The 19,578-nt window shown below is 40.8% G+C and overlaps 1 protein-coding gene across 1 annotated transcript in view; it reads left to right on the forward strand.

Annotated features, from left to right (window-relative positions):
* Positions 1-18,131, forward strand: part of ZNRF3 (zinc and ring finger 3) — a 112,254-nt gene extending 94,123 nt beyond the window's left edge. The window contains exons 3-9 of the mRNA XM_075273388.1: positions 8,181-8,255; positions 9,139-9,270; positions 9,390-9,500; positions 10,972-11,139; positions 11,468-11,570; positions 15,399-16,970; positions 17,965-18,131. Of these exons, the coding sequence (XP_075129489.1) occupies positions 8,181-8,255; positions 9,139-9,270; positions 9,390-9,500; positions 10,972-11,139; positions 11,468-11,570; positions 15,399-16,970; positions 17,965-17,990 (2,187 nt within the window). The 3' untranslated portion in view covers positions 17,991-18,131. The remainder of the gene's footprint in view (positions 1-8,180; positions 8,256-9,138; positions 9,271-9,389; positions 9,501-10,971; positions 11,140-11,467; positions 11,571-15,398; positions 16,971-17,964) is intronic.
* The last annotated feature ends 1,447 nt before the right edge of the window (positions 18,132-19,578 follow it).

The following is a 19,578-nucleotide window of genomic DNA, read 5'->3' on the forward strand; positions in this document are numbered from 1 at the left end:
TTCTTTCCAGTATACTAGCAGCATCATTGTGAAACATGTGCAATACGATAACACTGTTAAAACTTGCAGAGTAGGTGTTACATACCTGAATTCCTTCACCCTATATTCACTGTATGATGCCAATGTCCAAGCGACATTAACACAAAGGGTGGTATTGACTATCTGTGTGCTCCCCTTCTGTGCCTGGAAAGGTCACTTTACACCATCTCCTCAAATATTTCAGATCTGATATGTTAAGTCCACTGACAACTGACAATATGTGATCTCTGCTCCCATTGTATCTCTGTGTAGACGAGTGATTTATTCTCTGCAAAGTTAAGGAATGCCGACAAGAGTAAAGCTAGGAAAGTGACAACTGCTATACCCTTACACTTGTAATGCACTTACACATTTAAGTCATTGGTGCAAATTGTTTTCTGGCATATATGTGGCGCATCTTTGGTACAAGACTCTTTCTTCATCCCACGTTCCGCGCCTCATGAATGTGGGCAGGCCTGTGATGTCTCAGCCTGACATATTTATCATGGCGTGAACTATACAGAAATTCTACACTTGTTCTTGACTGGTGTAGACTTCCTTTCTGATGTACAGGCATGCACCTGATTTACTAAAATGCTGGAGCCTCTTGATAATTCAGGTGCAAACGTGCACGAGTCAGGGCCATTATTAAGACTGACGTAAGAAATGAGGCCAGTCTTAATAAATCTGCCCCTTCAATTTGAATGGACAGTTCCTTCTGCAGCTGGAAGAGCCAGTTAGTGGAAAGAAGGCCATTTTAATTGTGAAAATGGTCTTTGTTAGGTTGACTTAATAGACTATTTCCAAAGGTTTGTCTAAGACTGAGGTCCCACGTTGCAGAAACGCATCTTTTTTTGTTGCATATTTTGTTGTGGTTTTTTGAGCCATGGCTACAAAAGGAATTGTAAATATATGGGAAGTTCTTATATTTCTACCCTCTGCTCAATCCACTCTTGGCTTTGGGTAAAAAAAACTGCAACAAAAAAAAGCTGTTTCCGCAACATGGGGCCTTAGCTTAAATCAAAAAACTAATTTTTTTAAAAAATTATTTTTAGCCCATGTTGTGCCAGCCTAGTATTAGTGCAGATAAAGTTTAATTTCAGTGTTGACTTGTTATTATAATAATCTACTTACAAGCTATTTAGGTACTCGGAGCTCAGCAACACATTATATACATGAGATTCCTATTTAAGTATTGGTTTTCCTGCTCTGCTAGATGATTCGGCACATCACACAGGAGTAAAATGTCCCACACCTCAGCCTTAAGGATGTTTTTCTATTGTGTTACTCAGGTTTCACTGAAAATCATTGCAAATGCAAAGCTGAGAAGAAGGGAAGATGATGCAACAGTGCACAGGGCCGGGTGCATGGACTTTGAGTGTCCTTGAAGTTCAGTTAGCGCCCTGTTCATGCAAGGCATATTTGGCACACACAGTCAATGCTTTTATTTAGTGTGATTATGTGAGGAACAGTTTGTTTATTCTCATTTGCACTCCAGTATTAGAACATTTATTCTGTTTCTGTATTGAAATCCTTGAAATTGAGTTATTCAGTTTTCATTTGTTCCATGCATCAATAACCAAATGGCCCCGTGGAATGAATTTCCTATGCTATTAATGCTAAAATGACCTTGTTTGGGTCCAGCATAATATAAAAGTTTAGAATGGATGCCCCTTAGTCCTATGCAGAGCAATTTTCACATTCTGACAGGTCAGTCAGCTGTTGACTTATTATACGGGTTTATTCTGATAGGGCTCAGAAGGGGTGGAACCCTTCATGAATATTAATGAGTTACTACTTTAATTAGAACACACAGAAGAAATTCAGGAGAATCGCAGTATAATTTGTTAGAAGAAAATATCCCTCCCGCAGAATACTTCTAACACACATTAGTATCTGCCAAATCTGCCCATTGGAACTCCTTTGGCCAACCTGCATACTGGAGACCTTCTGACTCTCCCCCAACACCAAATATCAGGGGAGAGATGGCTTGGAGGTTGAATTTCAGCAGCCTGATCCTTTCGTTCTTCCCTCTGCCAATTGGTATGGAGGAGTTGGGCAAGATTGCTGTAGGCCAGACATGTCTGAAGTATGTGGTTGGCGTTAGATGTTCCTAACCACATCTAAATTCCTGTTTTCTGCTGTTCTTGGACTCCCACCTAAAGCTATCACTACACATAGGATAAAAGCTGAAATGACAAACTGCAGACTTGTGTCTGCCTAAAATTTGAGTTTAAAAAACTTCAGCTGCTTGGCTGAAATTTAGGTGCATGGCGCCATCAACCATATTGCTATTTTCAGTCTGGTTACCACTGAGTCTTGCTCCTTCTGGTGGTCCCAGTTGAAGGATTACTGGGTTTTTCCCTCTACTGATGCTCTTCTGTGTTACTGTGTATAGCTGGCGTCCTTGTCCACTTTTCTTCTCCTAGCTTGGACCTTTGCTTTGACTGCTCTCCCCCCCCCCACACACACACTTAGTGCTGCTCCTGTAGGGTAAGCATACTGGCTTCCTCGCTCTTTTAATGGACCGCTGCATAGTGACAGTGACACATTTTAGGGCAAATAATTGTTACTGTAATGGGATTCAGTTTAGTAATTTTACTTCTCGTCCTCTGGAGGCTTATTTATGATGAATGTTATATGTTGGAAAATCTTCCTGACTTATTCCTCTGCTAGAAGGCTCAAATCTGGTTAGAATAAACATAAGGATGTTGGCCAAGTTTAATGATACAAAAGATGTCTCTGGCAGTGAAAAGAGCGGACTGTGAGTTGCTTGTGATCATCCTATGAGTACGCTTACTAAGCTGTCATTTTTGATTTCCTTATTTCGGGTACGTCAATTTGTTTTGGGATTGGTCTGAGATATTTTTGTCTTATGCCGCTCACAAAGCATTCTAGCCTTACTTCTCTCATTGTGTTTGACAGCCATTACTCCCAATAGACACCTATCACTATGCTCTGAGTCTTCTTCCCACTCATGGTTTCAGTCTTATAAATTCTTGATGTGACAGATCAGAACATCTGAGAGCCCCCCGCTTCTATAAAAACTTGACGTCACATTCCCAGGTGAACAAGACATTTTGCGATAGCTGTCTCTCCACTGATACTTTTATTTCTTCCAGTAAACTTGTCCATTACTCACATAACTCTATAGAGATTACGATCAAGTCCACAGCTATATAGCCTGGGTCCAGGTTTCCTACAAAAGGACTCCCACCCCTGGCCGTACCTTCTTTCATAGACTCTCCCTGTACTCGTTGGTGCTTGTTATAAACTCATTCATAATTAAGAGGCAAAGCGTCTTGTGTGGAAAATTAGTTCAAAAGGGTTTTTTTTACTTCTTCTTTGCTCCACCTTTCTTCCCTGGGGCTCCCCTAAAGCCTGACAGCATGGGCGGATTACTAGGGAAAGAACTCCTTATTAACTACTTCCCATCCAGAGGCTTTTCTTGGTTTGGGTGACTCCACTTGAACAACATGGTCATCCGTTTATCACTTCATTTTCATAGTGTCTATATTTTTCTTCTAGATGTATTAATGCATTTTCTTTTCGCTAATTTTACCCAGGCCGTGTTAAATCCCTGGAGCCTGGTAACTAATGTGTTAACAAGAGTTTTTATAATTAATATAATGAGGTCTATGAAAGTTCTTACTGACTGGTTACTTTAATGTTTAACTTTCTCCTAAGCGCAGTAGTGAGTGTCCCCGTGATCTAGCAGCATAAGCATATAAGTATATATATTTCAAATTCCTTAGCGGAGTTGTGCAAGGTGAGAAAAACATGGCTGCTTATTCCAAAAACGGCTCCAGACATGTCCACTAAAGTTTATTTTTGTTGTCAGTTGATCTGATGTGTAATACCGGACACAGCCAATGGTCAGGTGTGGCACTGTTTCAAGACACTTTTTTTTTTCATTCCTTTATAGCAAATTCATATAAACAGGGCTGTCATCTAATGTATCTGATTTACATTGGAGGAGATTTATCAAGTGCAATGGAAAAGTGAAGTGATTGCCCCAAACTACTAATTAGGGCTTCTGAGAAATGAGAACTAAAACCGGTTACTATGGGCAAGTATTTGACTTTCCCGCTGCACCAGTCTTGATAAATATCCCCCATGTGTTTTCATTAGTGTGAACTGAATTGTATGCCATGTTGTGCTTTTGTTAGTTATTGTACCTTGTGAAGTTGTTTTAATGAGTAGCTACAGTATGTAAAGCACCATGGATGGCGACAGCGCTGTAGGAATAAATGATAAACTAGAGGATGGCACTGATGAAAGCGGAGCTGACATAAGGCAAGTAATAACATAAAGCACTAGAGAAACAGAAGAGGTTGCTAAGAGAGGGGAGTGAGAATGAGAGCTGGAGAATAGAAGAACAGAGCAAGAGATTGCATTCCGTGCTGTTTGTTGCTTTGATCTCCTGCCAAGAGAACCTGCAAGGTCGGAGCCAGCAGCCCTAAAGTTCCGGATATGTGAGGCTTGTGGAATGCTGGAGTGCATGTATGAAGTGTGTGTAATGTGTTTGATAGGTGCTCTCACCATTCGCACAGCTCCACCAAGAGCACTGCACAAAGTAACGTCTGAGAAGACCATTTCAAAGGGATTTCAGACATGTATGACCCTGAGATCTAAAAATTACGTTTCAAAACAGAGGTCATAAATGTGCTCTTCATTAAACCCCTCTGCTTGGAGGAGCCGTAACTTCGCCCTTTACTTGTAGCTGTCTTGTTTTTTTTTATACTGATGTAGGAACGCCATTTCCTTTCAGAATGTGGATTCTTGTAATATGTGTAAGGCCTTATTCACACGTCAGTGTTTTGGTTAATGTTTTCCTCTGGCATTTGTAAGCCAAAACTAGTGGCAGGTTGAAAACTCATATCAGGGTGAAAATCTTTTCATTATGCCTTCTCTCTGTACCTTTTAATTCCTGTTCTTGACCTTCAGTCACTGATGCAAAACACTGATGTGTGAAAAAGGCCCAAATCTGGAGCAGTCTGCAGCCTTATAATATTGGTACGTGGAGACTGTTTATTAAAGTCTTTGTTAAGCATTTATGTATGTATACCTGCTGTGCCTGGATACCTCCTGTAAGGGGTAATCCATGAACTGTTTAAAAATTCATCTACTTTGTATGTTAGCCAAACCTCAGGTTTCTGGGATCATTCTGGCTCCTGGTCACGTGAATGGAACCAGCACTAAAGTCGATCCACCTCGGTACCTGTACTATGCGGTTGGCAGAATAGATAATTTCTACGGTAAAGCCAGCCCCTATAGTACCTCAGAATATGGGAGAGGATGGAGGAGGCAAATCTACTCAGATGCTAGTCCTAGTCACATGACCCAGAGTTGGAACCAGCCTGGAAACTCAAGATTTGGCACTGAGAAGTAACTAAAAAGTCCTTGGATAACCCCTCTAAGGTAGTTTACGTGGCGGAAAGTGGGCTTGGTGCAGTTAGCAGCAATTTTAGGCCTTGTTCACACAGCACATTATTTATTGTGCTATAATCCACAGCTTTTTAGAATGTAATAAACATGCCATGAAATTATTCTTCAATGTGAATCGGTATAAACTCATAATTTATATGCAATGCCCACAGAATATCAGCGGATTCTATCAGGAGAATCAACATGACCTTAAAGGATTTTTCCCTGTACTGTGGTATTAGTAGGATAGACCATCAGTGTTGAAATTGATGGGGGGGCTCTTGGTCGTTGGAATTTACCAACCAGCTGTTTTAAGAGGTTTCAAAGGTCCCCTTCCTCTTTTCAGGCCAGTGATTAGACGTCCAATTGGTCCTATCACAATGCTGCAATTCTATCCCGTTCAAATGAATGAACCCCAGCTGCAATACCAAGCACAGCCACCATATAGTGCACTGCACTGTTCTTGGTAAGCAGTTAAGAGCTCACAGCACTTGGCCAAATATGGGGATAACGGATGCTGAAGTCATCAATATCAGTCTAAAAAAAAAAAACTTTTAAGTAACACATTAAATTAAATAGGAGCTTTCATCAACTCCACCAACTCCAATATCTGTAGCTTTTACTATTCCTGAGCAATTAGTGATGTAGTGTCCTCACCCAATATGCCAATCAGGCCCACAACTGTTGGTTGATTGGTCCCTGCCTGCCTGTCCTCACCCCTGAACTGCCCTCATGACAAAGAGCCCATTTAGCATATTGGTTGGTGAAACTAATCACACCAATTGCTCAGGAATGGTGGGGGCTAGAGAAAAATATCCAACTGCTCCAGAATCAGTGGAGCCGAAGCTGTTGAAGTTCCCAAATAGTTGGAGGAGGTGGAAAAGGCCCTCTTTAATGTTGGCATATTACACCAGCTAAAGATAACACAAAAATGGCCTGTCTTCATGGCTATATAAATATTCTATTCATCTGTTTATTTATAACCATTTCTGGTATAGCTGTTGCCATCCAACATGGTGCAGTATGAGACCTTGGCACATTGGCCTCATCTAACAAATTAAATTTAAAGTTCGGTCCTGACCACAGACACGAAAGGCTTCATACATACTATGGTGTGCAGTCTGCAGGTCCGTGAAAGCGGCAAGGATTACATCCGGGTGTCATTCGTGGATTTCACTCACCCATCCATTCTATCTTAATCTGATTTGATGATAAGAAGAGGAAACTCTACATCCTACTGGGAGAAGAGGAGTCGACTGTGGAGATCGCTGCCCAATAGGTGTCCACCTGCCACCAACTAAGAGGAAGATGAGACCCCAAAGACTATTATGCCCCAAACCACCAACCCCCCCCCCCCCATACCCACCATTCTCCCCCCCCCCCCCCCCCCCCCACACACACACACTTTACTTGCTTTGGCAATGCCAAATATCTATTCAGACGTGCCAATAAAGCTTCTTTGATTTGATTTGAATGGACCGAGCCACAAATGCAGACAGGTATAGGACTGGCTCCAGTATTTGCGGCTCTTAAATATGGCCCATACATATACAGCTGTATATATGAGCCCACTGAAATGTATGGACCCATACTTTTATCCACAATTGTGGTCGTGTACATTAGGTCTAAGGGTTACAATAATTATTATTTCCAGATTCCAGGCAATGTTACACCGTGTCTGCTGTTTAAACTGCGGATAGCCATTACTAATTAACTTTATGAACCCCTATATAACTGAAGAGTACAGACTATTGTCAGCAATAGGAAGAGATGGACTGGCGTAGGAGAGCAGGATTGGGCTGCAACAACTAATGTGATAACAGATTATTCCTATTGTGCGATAAAGGCAAAAATAAAATAAACAAATGTCTGTGTTTCATGTGAACATTCAGCATATGGCACTGGAAGCGGAGCTTAAGCAGGCGTATGCCAAAATAAGGACTTTTGTCATATGTTCATACAGAAGGCATTTCCATCATTTATTAAACAGTATTATGAAGTTGAAACTAAGACTTTCTCCATTTGGCATCACAAGACCCAACCTGAAGACCTGGCATACAGTTCCACATATTCAGATTGGGATGAAAATGCTGAGTACTGTGTGAACATAACCTAAAATGCCCATTATCCTTACAGTGGTTTATGTGCAGCCTCATACTACAGAAACACTGAGGATGGTTTCTTTACAAACTGTACTTGTATGACCTCTAGTGGAAGAGGATTAAAACTGCATCTGGAATGTTCTTTTTGAATACCCTTCTCCCTGCATATCTTTATTTCTTAGTACTTTTTAGTACAGTAATTGTAATGACTTGCATGAAATATCATAGTAAATGGTCATTATAGTCTATAAATACACACATTGCCTGCCTGTATAGTAGGCGGAAATATGTCATAATAACGTATCATGCAGTGGTGAGATCTCTTGTACGACTGATCCAGTGACGCACCGTGGCTTCCATGAGTGTGGGGTCCAAAAAAGAAGAAAATATAATAAATAAAGAAAAATAGAAGTAATGCCATAGCAGTCTGTAAATGAAAACTGTGCCCTGATGGGTTGCTTCTCTTTTCTGTTATCTTAATTATATCTTTATGAATATCTGACCTTGCTTATTGGGCGGTTTTTCATATATAGCTGTATCTGTTCATTACCGGTTATTGAATACCTGCCATATATATATATTATTTTGTAGATTGTCTAATATAGGTTATCTATATTTTTCTTTTTTTTCTAGGCTAAGCGGGCGGTGCAGAGAGGGGCTACAGCGGTTATCTTTGATGTCTCTGACAACCCTGATGCTGTGGAACAGGTATATATTGATTTTGTGCAGACACTTGGCTGCAGAGAGATCAGGCTGTATTGGCTTTCTTGCACTGAGCAGTATTGTCTGTTTCTACCATTTTCTGCATGGAAACACAAAAGTACATTTACCTACTTGTACACCTAAGTCTATGTAGACAGGAGCTGCTTACTGCATCAGATCTGGGTTTTCACCTGACAAATATCTACTGAACTTATGTGACCAATGGCTTTCCTGGCTTTATCATGACCCTACTATGCATATTTGTAAGAAGTTGAAACTCAACATGTCCTGTTCTTCTTCTTCTTTTTTTTTTCCTTAACTTTCACCAGTTTTCCCAATAGTATACCTCCCAGCCTCATATTATTTATCATCTGACCCATTCTCCATATCTTGTAAGTGTAAGACTCTGTTCACATCTGCGTTTGGGGATTCCGTTCCACTCTCCTCTCCTCCTCATGAAAAATGCGGAGAGAGAAAAGCACTGCTAGCAGAACTTTTCTCTCTGCATTTTTCGTGCGGAAACCACACGGTCCCCATTATAGTCTATGGGGTCTGCTGGTTTACTAAAGTAACTGCTTTTTTATGTGGATTAGGTTTCAGTTCAGGGGGTCCCCAAGTGGATCCCCTGAACAGAAACCCGAATACAGATGTGAACCGAGCCTAACACTTCTGTTTTTTATTATGTTGTGACCGCAGATCTTTTATATACTGAATGTGTAGGCAGTGAGGTCACTTTTTAAAGGTCAAATTTTCAGAATTTTTTTATTTTTTTTGCGCATGTAAATCACTTCAATGTTGGCATAGAACATGGCCCTCTAGTATAAATAGACAATCATTCATCTTGACATTAACCTGGAAGACCTACATGTCGCTATTCTATCTATTGCAGCTGAATCAAGGCTTGGAAGATCCACTTAAGAGGCCTGTAGTGTATATGAAAGGCACTGATGCTATTAAACTAATGAACATTGTCAATAAGCAGAAAGGTGCCCGAGCAAGAATTCAGCATCGTCCACCTCGGGTAAGCTTTTTGATACTTGGAGATGGCCTTGTTGTAAGAGACCTCCCACTGACACCCATCGGTGAGAGTGCAAGGTTTTAATTAATGTATTTTGCAATTATTGTCTCTTTCCTTCTCAGCAACCTACTGAATACTTTGACATGGGTATCTTCCTGGCCTTCTTTGTGGTAGTATCACTGGTCTGCCTTATCCTTCTAATCAAGATCAAATTAAAGCAAAGAAGAAGTCAGGTATGCATATACATTGGTAATGTAAGCTCCCTTGCTTCTAGATAAGATAAGATAATCCATTAATAGTCCCACCTTGGGGAAATTTCAGTGTGTTATAGCAGCATGATAATATGGATACAGGATAATAACAGTAATATATCACAGAAGGAGACACACATTAGCTCAGAATAGCAGATAGGAGAAAAATACTAGGAATCATAGCAGATAAACAAGAAAAAAAGAAAAGAAGACTTCAGGATCTGTAGTGTATATGTAGCTCTCTGTGTGGACTGCTCTTTGCTTGGTCTGATGTAGATTATGTAACCTGACCATGGTTGGGAGGAAGGACCTCTAATAGCGTTCCTGCCTAAATCAGACATCTAATATGGTTCTCAATCAAATAAACCCTACTTAGAATAAAAAATTGCAGTGGAAAAACATAATGGGGTATAGTGATGAAGATTAATCCCTGTCTTCATAGTCTTGTCACTAGTGAAGGGTGCAGTTCACATATGACAAGGCGCACACATCTCCTCATAAATGATGCACACCCTCTGCAAGGCCATGCATCTGGAGGGAAATGTACACCAGCTGATGTCTTTCTAATTGTGAACAAGTGGAATCTGGTTGTGAATTTCCTAGACATTCTAACATTTTCTTTATTATAACTTTGGGCTGGAGAGACACTTTGACTTTTTCTTGCTTTATTTTGTTTCAGGTTTTACTGAGATATCTTTTTTTTTTTTTTTTTTTTCTTTTGAGCCATAGCTGCAACAAAAATCGAATGACCCACATTTACTAAGGTGGATGTGCTTCAAAAGTGGGCAACAATGCACCTCATTTTAGCACACTTTTGCTGAAAACTGTGGGCAGAGCTGGGCAGAAATCTAGGCATGCTATAGAGGGGGCACTCTGGTCCAGATTTTCTGAAACTTGCACCAGAAAATTGACAAGTGTTATATCACAAATTATCGCCAGTTCCTGACTGGCTTAGGCACAACTGTGTGCCTTAAGGTTACTAAGAGGCCAGAGCTGGTTAGTAATTCTGAGTCTTGCACCTGTTTGGGTATCCATTAAGACTGGCTTGAGAATTGCGGGTCTTAATAAATTCCCTCCAATGTATTATTTCAGTTTTAAAGGTTTTTACCTGTAATTGTAACAAATCTTGCAGAGTTTCCTTTCTTACTATCACTTTTGTTTTTTCCATCGCTATTCTGGGGCTTTTTTCTCTATTGAAGAATCGTTTTGGTGCTCTTACTTTTGCTTTTGAGTCCCTTAGTTTTTGCACCACAGCTCTATGGTTCCCTATCCATAGAAAGCAACTCTGTTAGGCCTATAATTCATTGTAGAAGGCTTACCCAGGCTAAGAGAACATGTTTCCCTTACGTTGCTGTGTATAAGAAGACTGACCATTGTTCACATTGTAACTATAATTGTATTTTGTAGTTATTTGGCTGATTTGAGTAATCACGGTGATGAACTTCTCTTGCAGAACTCCATGAATAGGATGGCAGTTCAGGCACTGGAAAAAATGGAGACCAGAAAGTTCAAAGCCAAGGGCAAAGTGCCTCGTGAGGGTAGCTGCGGTGGCCTTGATACACTAAGTAGCAGTTCCACCTCTGACTGTGCCATATGTCTAGAAAAATATATTGACGGAGAGGTAAGATCCAGCAGCTGAATGACAGCAAATCAGCATAGTGACGTGGTATAAACCCTTATCAATAAGTCAATATCAATATATGAAGTAAATCAGACATGTAGTTGATATCATAATTATAGGTCAAAGCTGATGGTTAGCAGTCGACATTATAGCTAACTTTAGTATTTCTTGTACCGAGTAATTTATGGCCCACTCCAGGTAATGCTGTGTCTATTACTTGTCTACAGTAGTGTCTGAACTGCAACAGACAGCCACTAATGATGTAAAGACCAAGGCCTACTTTTAAGGGTGTTTGTCATCTTCATTGTGTCTCCTTTGTCTTGTCTAGGAGCTGAGAGTCATTCCTTGCACACATAGGTTTCACAAGAGGTGCGTGGACCCCTGGCTTCTACAGAACCATACATGTCCACATTGCAGGCACAATATTATAGGTGAGTGAAATATCTAAGCACTGAATAATGATGTCCGCCTTTCTGCACATAAAAATGTGTTTTCTTACAAAATAAAAGAATGTAACTTTGTTCTGATGCCTGGCCATTAATATATCTTGAAATAAAGAAGGTTAAATTTAGCGGTGAGGCAGAGGTGGCTGGCACACCAAGGATCCTGGTGACTGAGGACACCCAAGAGTCCCCTTAATTGTGCCCATATACATTTGAATATGCTTGCCAAACCCACCAATATGTGGCCTTATGGGATTATCCCGACTCTCCTCTGACAATTGATGAAAGAAGGATCAGAAATGTGGAATTTAACACTTCAGGTCTTTTTGGAAGGTAAGTTTTCACCAGAAGACCCTGACTAAGGCTCTCTGCCTTCTACTAGGTTAGAAAACATGTTTGGGGAGGTCAGAAGAAATTTAGCCAACAGCCTTTGAAGTTGCATGGCCACTGTAGGCACCAATGGTATAAATAACACATGGTACTTGGAGATCTTTATGTAGCATTGGGGTCCGAATGTTTCAAGTTACTCTAATTTATATTCATCCTACTATGTGTGTTTGGATGTTTGTGGATTTGGATGTTTGGATGTTTAGATGTTTGTTCCCTAATCACACCTAAACTACTGAACGGATATGTGTGAAATTTTGCATATACTTACGGTGGGTCCCAGAATGAAAGATAGGCCACTTTGTACATCCCTCCGCCGCCGGTCTTCACGGCAAATTATGCCGATGTTCGGTCCAGTGTCTGCTTCAAGACCTGAGATGACGTCATCCCAGGCCCTTGAGAAGTAAGCCGATTGGAGGCAGTGTGGGCAGAGCTATCGGCCCTGCAGCAATGTAACAAACATGCTGTCAGGACTCTTAGGACTATAGAAATTTAGCACACTGATACATAGGAACCCCCATAAACATAAAGGGTACTTTTTATCCCAGTAAATGACGTCACTACATGACTGTAAACTAAAGCACAAATTTACACACACTACTTTTGAGGACCTTGGATGACATCACAGGCCCTTCAGCCGTCCCATTGGATCATGCTATGTGGTATGCGGAGCTACACGCTATTTTGGGGGTGGAGCTACAGGCTATTTTGGGGGCAGAGCTAAACAGGAGGTAGTCGGACACTGGAAAGCATACACTGTATGTACTCTATATACCACTATATACTGCTGTATACACTGTATGTACTCTATATACCACTATATACTGCTGTATACACTGTAAGTACACTATATACCACTATATACTACTGTATACACTGTATGTACTCTATATACCACTATATACTGCTGTATACATGGTACGTACTCTATATACCACCATATACTGCTGTCTATACTGTATGTACTCTATATACCACCATATACTGCTGTATACACTGTATATACTCTATATTCCACTATATACTGCTGTATACACGGTATGTACTCTATATACCACTGTATACTGCTGTATACACTGTACGTACTCTATATACCACTATATACTGCTGTATACATTGTAAGTACTCTATATACCACTATATACTGCTTTATACACTGTATGTAATCTATATACCACTATATACTGCTGTATACACTGTACGTACTCTATATACCACCATATACTGCTGTCTACACTGTTTGTACTCTATATACCACCATATACTGCTGTATACACTGTATATACTCTATATTCCACTATATACTGCTCTATACACTTTGCACTCTATATACTACTATATACAGTCCTATGAAAAAGTTTGGGCACCCCTATTAATCTTAATCCTTTTTAGTTCTAAATATTTTGGTGTTTGCAGCAGCCATTTCAGTTTGATATATCGAATAACTGATGGACACAGTAATATTTCAGGATTGAAATGAGGTTTATTGTACTAACAGAAAATGTGCAATATGCATTGAACCCAAATTTGACCGGTACAAAAGTATGGGCACCTCAACAGAAAAGTGACATTAATATTTAGTAGATCCTCCTTTTGCAAAGATAACAGCCTCTAGTCGCTTCCTGTAGCTTTTAATCAGTTCCTGGATCTTGGATGAAGGTATTTTGGACCATTCCTCTTTACAAAACAACTCAAGTTCAGTTAAGTTTGATGGTCGCCGAGCATGGACAGCCCGCTCTCAAATCATCCCACAGATGTTCAATGATATTCAGGTCTGGGGACTGGGATGGCCATTCCAGAACATTGTAATTGTTCCTCTGCATGAATACCTGAGTCGATTTGGAGCGGTGTTTTGGATCCTTGACTTGCTGAAATATCCATCCCCGGCGTAACTTCAACTTTGTCACTGATTCTGGAACATTATTCTCAAGAATCTGCTGATACTGAGTGGAATCCATGTGACCCTCAACTTTAACAAGATTCCCGGTGCCGGCATTGGCCACACAGCCCCAAAGCATGATGGAACCTCCACCAAATTTTACAGTGGATAGCAAGTGTTTTTCTTGGAATGCTGTTTTTTTGGATGCCATGAATAACGCCTTTTTGTATGACGAAACAACTCAATCTTTGTTTCATCAGTCCACAGGACTTTCTTCCAAAATGAAGCTGGCTTGTCCAAATGTGCTTTTACATACCTCAGGCGACTCTGTTTGTGGCGTGCTTGCAGAAATGGCTTCATTCTCATCACTCTCCCATACAGCTTCTCCTTGTGCAAAGTGAGCTGTATTGTTGACCGATGCACAATGACACCATCTGCAGCAAGATGATGCTGCAGCTCTTTGGAGGTGGTCTGTGGATTGTCCTTGACTGTTCTCACCATTCTTCTCTGTCTTTCTGATATTTTTCTTGGCCTGCCACTTCTGGGCTTAACAAGAACCGTCCCTGTGGTCTTCTATTTCCTTACTATGTTCCTCACAGTGGAAACTGACAGGTTAAATCTCTGAGACAACTTTTTGTATCCTTCCCCTGAACCTCTATGTTGAACAATCTTTGTTTTCAGATCATTTGAGAGCGGGCTGTCCATGCTCGGCGACCATCAAACTTAACTGAACTTGAATTGTTTTGGAAAGAGGAATCGGTCCAAAATACCGTCATCCAGGATCCAGGAACTGATTAAAAGCTACAGGAAGCGACTAGAGGCTGTTATCTCTGCAAAAGGAGGATCTACTAAATATTAATGTCACTTTTCTGTTGAGGTGCCCATACTTTTGCACCGGTCAAATTTTGGTTTAATGCATATTGCACATTTTATGTTAGTACAATAAACCTCATTTCAATCCTGAAATATTACTGTGTCCATCAGTTATTAGATATATCAAACTGAAATGGCTGTTGCAAACACCAAAATATTTAGAACTAAAAAGGATTAAGATTAATAGGGGTGCCCAAACTTTTTCATAGGACTGTACTACTGTGTTAACACAGACACTGGTAGGACACTCAGACAACACAACCCCTGTGCTCCATATTGCCTGATGTAGCCAAGCTGAGGCAGCGCGGTACCACAGATTGCTCTGCTCTCCATACGGATGTGCATACAGCTGGGGCTGCTGCGCATATCCACAGATGTAGCAGAGCCGACACATGGACGCAGGTGCATCACCGCCAACCACATTTGCCTAATTATAAGCGGCTCATCGCCAACAACAACCCGCAGACTTGGGCAGAAACTAGTAGATGATAAATGTAATTTTACATAACCTTCTCATTTGACAGACATTGCTTTACTGACTTTATATTGACCAACTTTGTGGCTTGTCTTTGTGGAAAATGTTCAATTTAATGTTTTAAAATGACAATTGACACTACTGTATTGACAAGCTTGATGTAATTGTTGACCCTTACATATTTTGTTGTCTTATTTCACAGAGCAAAAGAAGGGCGGTCACGGCACTGTGTGTGTTGATAGTTCAGGCAACCGTGGCCGACACCAACAGCAACAGAGAGTCATTCTCCCAGTCCACTACCCAGGAAGGGTACAAAGAACTGGACCTATTGCTGCATATCCAACACGCACCAGCATGGGCCCACATGGCAATCCCATCACGGTACTCACTGTGGAGCGACCAGTGGAGCCTCCTTTTCTAACTGGATACAGGCCTGTCTCAATAGATCAGCCAGCTCCAGGACATCACTGTGATCTGGAACATGCCCCATATCCACAAGCTAGTCACAACTTTCGGCGTTCCAAGTATGGAGGAAGAGGATTTAACACTGCCACCTGTTACTCTCAGTATGAAACTATGTACCAACACTACTACTTCCAGGGGTTGAGTTACCCACATCACCAGGAAACAGCTGGTGGTAGCCAGATGTCCAGAGGAATAGAAAAAGGCTTGAACCATGCCTTTCAGACGGGTACTAATTTGCTGTATCAGCCTGCACCTGCCATGATGCACATGGCTCCTGCATCAGCTAGTGGGAGTTGCTACCTGCACAGTCAGCACCAACATCGCTCCGTATGCAGTGGCTATTTAGCTGATGTACCCTGTAGTGACAGTAGTTCTAGTTCCAGCTCCAGCTCAGCACAAGGACATGCCTCTTCTAGCGACTCCATGTTGGACTGTACGGAGGCCAGCAACCAAGGAGTATATGGCAGCTGTTCCACCTTTCGAAGCTCTCTCAGTAGTGACTTTGACCCTTATGTGTACAGGAGTCGAAGTCCTGCTAGGACTGGACTAGGGGATGCTACAGCATGTGGGGGGGATGTTGGAACAGGACTTGGAAGAGGTAGGCCAGATTGCAGACCCCACCAGACCTTCCCAAATTCTTCCTCTCGGGATCGCCTGTCTAGTTGCAGCCTGGAAATGAATTATAGCAGCAATTCATCCCTGGAGCGCCGAGGGGCTGCTGTGTCTTCTGGGTTAGTCCCAGAAGCCTCATGCTCCATCTCGCAAGGGGGTGGAAGAGACTGGCGGGGCCCTGAAAAAGGTTGCCCATGTTGTTTTCAAAGGCCTACTGGGGATCCCAGTCCAGACTACACAAACTTGTATATGGGTTCTGAACCCCAACAAGCAACAGCTGCACCCTCCAGTGGAGGCTTGTACAGTGTTACCTCCAGCCTTTTACACCGGACAGAACCAGGGCCAGTACTAGGCCACTCTGCCCGGCCCTGCTGCCTCTATGAGGAGAATCATGGGAGCTGCTACTCTGAGGACTATGCAGTCAGCATTCAGTATGCCCTGGCAGAAGCAGCAGCGGCAGCAGCTGCTGCTGCAGTAGCTGGGTGTGAGGCTGGTCAACCAATACCCATCATTCCCGAGGATCCAGGCTACGAGGGTGGCTTAGATTGTGTGGGACATGTCTCCTGGGAGATGGAGGGTGATGAAGATGATGAGGAGGAGGTACTGTACTGCCAAGAAGGACCTTGTTGTGTGCTGGTAGAGGAGACACGTGCCCTGTGTCGCAACACAGGAACAGAGGGATCTGGAAATGTAACAGGTAATATAATGGTAACCATGCCAATATACAGTCATGCTTCATGTTATAGTATAGATCCTTGCACTATAAATTTGGTTAATGTACTGACTGTAGCACATTGTTATTGGCTGTTCAATCTACCTTGTATGTCTGATTTCATACGTGATACTGCGTGCCATAGTTTGGCCAGTGCTGTCGTAGTATGAGTATAGTTCTATTTCATGATGTCTTTGGGATCACTTTGTTGTTTCCCTTAGTTCTTGGGATCAGCGGGTTGATTTCTCCCATTCCCTGGGGTTCCAAGGGTTCGCTTGCCCTTCAGTCTTTAGAACCCTGGTCACCTACCTGTCTGGTTGCTCTTGTCCAGCTTCATACATAACAAAAAGTATCAGGTAGTGAGATGATCCCTGTACCAGAGATCAATGCAAAAGCAGATAATAGCACTACAATCATTTGACAGCTATCTAAGTCTATGGCCAGCCTTAAGGCAGCTGTCAACCGAACCTTCTGTCAACCAACAGCTATGCCCACTAGACTCCATACACATGAAGCCTTGGATAAGGGAGAAAGCCTCAGCTAGACACCTCTGGTGGTGGCTTATCTACTCTAAGAAAAAAGAACCAGCCATGCTGAAATCCAACCGTTTTCAGGGCACCCAAATGCACATTAGATGGTTATCTGGTCCTGCCAAAATTGGGTGGTTCAGCCAACATTAATTTTAATGTGTATGCCAACTTTATTTGGAATGAGAAGATGAATCCCACTGGGGTAGGTGGGTGGAAGTTCACCTGCGTTCCAACATAGCATCAGTCATACGTCTGCATGTCCCAGGAATACACAGAACTGTTGTGAACGCATTAGTAGATGTGGACCATAAAGTGTAATTTATGTAGGCTTTTGGGTAATTGGTTTGTAATTTTTCTAACTAGTCTAATTTGTTGCTATATATGTAATCTTTTGTATAGATTCTTTTCAGTATAATTTATATTTCTGTCTTCTGTTCCATGTTTAACAGGCTGCCACCCCACAGACAAAGACTGAGCACTAAGGATACAAACTACTAGGATTAGATTGAATCTTGTGGAATATATTCTGAACTTGTAATAAAAGAAGAATTATTAAAAAAAAAAAAATTACACTTTTTTAAAAAAAATAAAAATAAAATAAAATATTTTTAATGAAAGTTGGACTTAACAATGCACCGTGATCTGGAATCTACCACACAGTACAACCACTTTTACCTGCTTTATTCCCTGGACTCAGCAATTGGAGAATCTGTGTTATTTGGTTTTAGTTTTGTTTTTTTTTTTTAATCTTTTATTTTATAAATATATATATAAATATATAAATATATATATAAATATATATTATTTTTTGGTTGCTGTTTTTAGATTTTTTTTTTTCCTTTGTGAGTTTGTACATGCGCAAGAACTGTCTTTTCCTGATGAAAAAGAGATATATATTTTTTCAATAAAATAAACAAGAAAATATTAATATTATTTTTATCTGTTGGCTATGAAGCCAGGAAAAAAAAAACACAAAAAAGAGTGATCAGGGGTTAACTTTGTTTTTATCTGCCTCTTTAAATGACAAATTATTTTGTATTTAAGTTGAGCCTTTGCTAAACAATGTCCTAATTTGTATTCTATATAGCTGCAGTTTGTATTTATGGTGCATTCTTTGTAATGATCATAAGCTAAAACCACTTTTATGTTACAGTAATAATTTTTTACATGAATGTATTTGTGCAATGCAAATATATTTAAAAAATGTTTTTCATGCCATATTTCTAGAATGGTCTGTTTTTATGCATCAGTAAATCAAGAAAAATGTTAATAATGAAAAGGACTTGTCCTGGTTAAAATGTACTGAATTATTCCCCGCAGCGAGGGCAACCATTGTGTTGGCTGAGCTGGTATTGCCCATTCACTTTGTAAATCCAAAAGGCAAAAAAAGTTGTTGACCTGGCACCCGTGTGGTGAAGGGAAAGGCTCAGACCAAGAGCCCACTAGCTCAGTTGTAGCACTTACCCGGACCTCATCCTACAATGTAGGTGGTGGTCGTTAATAGGAAGAAGTGGAGATAAAAAAAAAAAAAAAAAAAACGGGAAAAGATAGAGGGCTACTGGTGTGCAGTAATCCAATCACGAGGAAGAGCGTATGACAACATTACATAAAATACGTTTTATTGGTTCCAAGGACATAAAAGCCAACACGTTTCAACACCCAACTGGTGTCTTCATCAAAGGTGTTCTCTTATATTTGTGTAGTAGCCTGATGAAGACATCAGTTCGGTGTTGAAACGCGTTGCCTTTTAAAACATATTTTATATACATTGTTGTTGCTCTTCCTCAAGATTGGATTACTGCACACCAGTTTCACTCTATATTTTCCCGTTTGTTTTTTTTTCTCCACTTCCTCCATTCACTTTGTGCCTTAGTGTCACTAGGTTCTGTGACAATGCTATATTGTTATGAATATTGGTGGGTACAGATAAACCTTCTAAACTGACGATATATATATATATATATATATATATATATATATATATATATTATACATATATATAAAAATATATTCCTGAAAGTATCAGTTATAAAGGGGTTTTTCCAACCCCAAATGTGATTTTC

Source organism: Leptodactylus fuscus, chromosome 1, assembly GCF_031893055.1.
Source record: "Leptodactylus fuscus isolate aLepFus1 chromosome 1, aLepFus1.hap2, whole genome shotgun sequence".
Taxonomy (NCBI): domain Eukaryota; kingdom Metazoa; phylum Chordata; class Amphibia; order Anura; family Leptodactylidae; genus Leptodactylus; species Leptodactylus fuscus.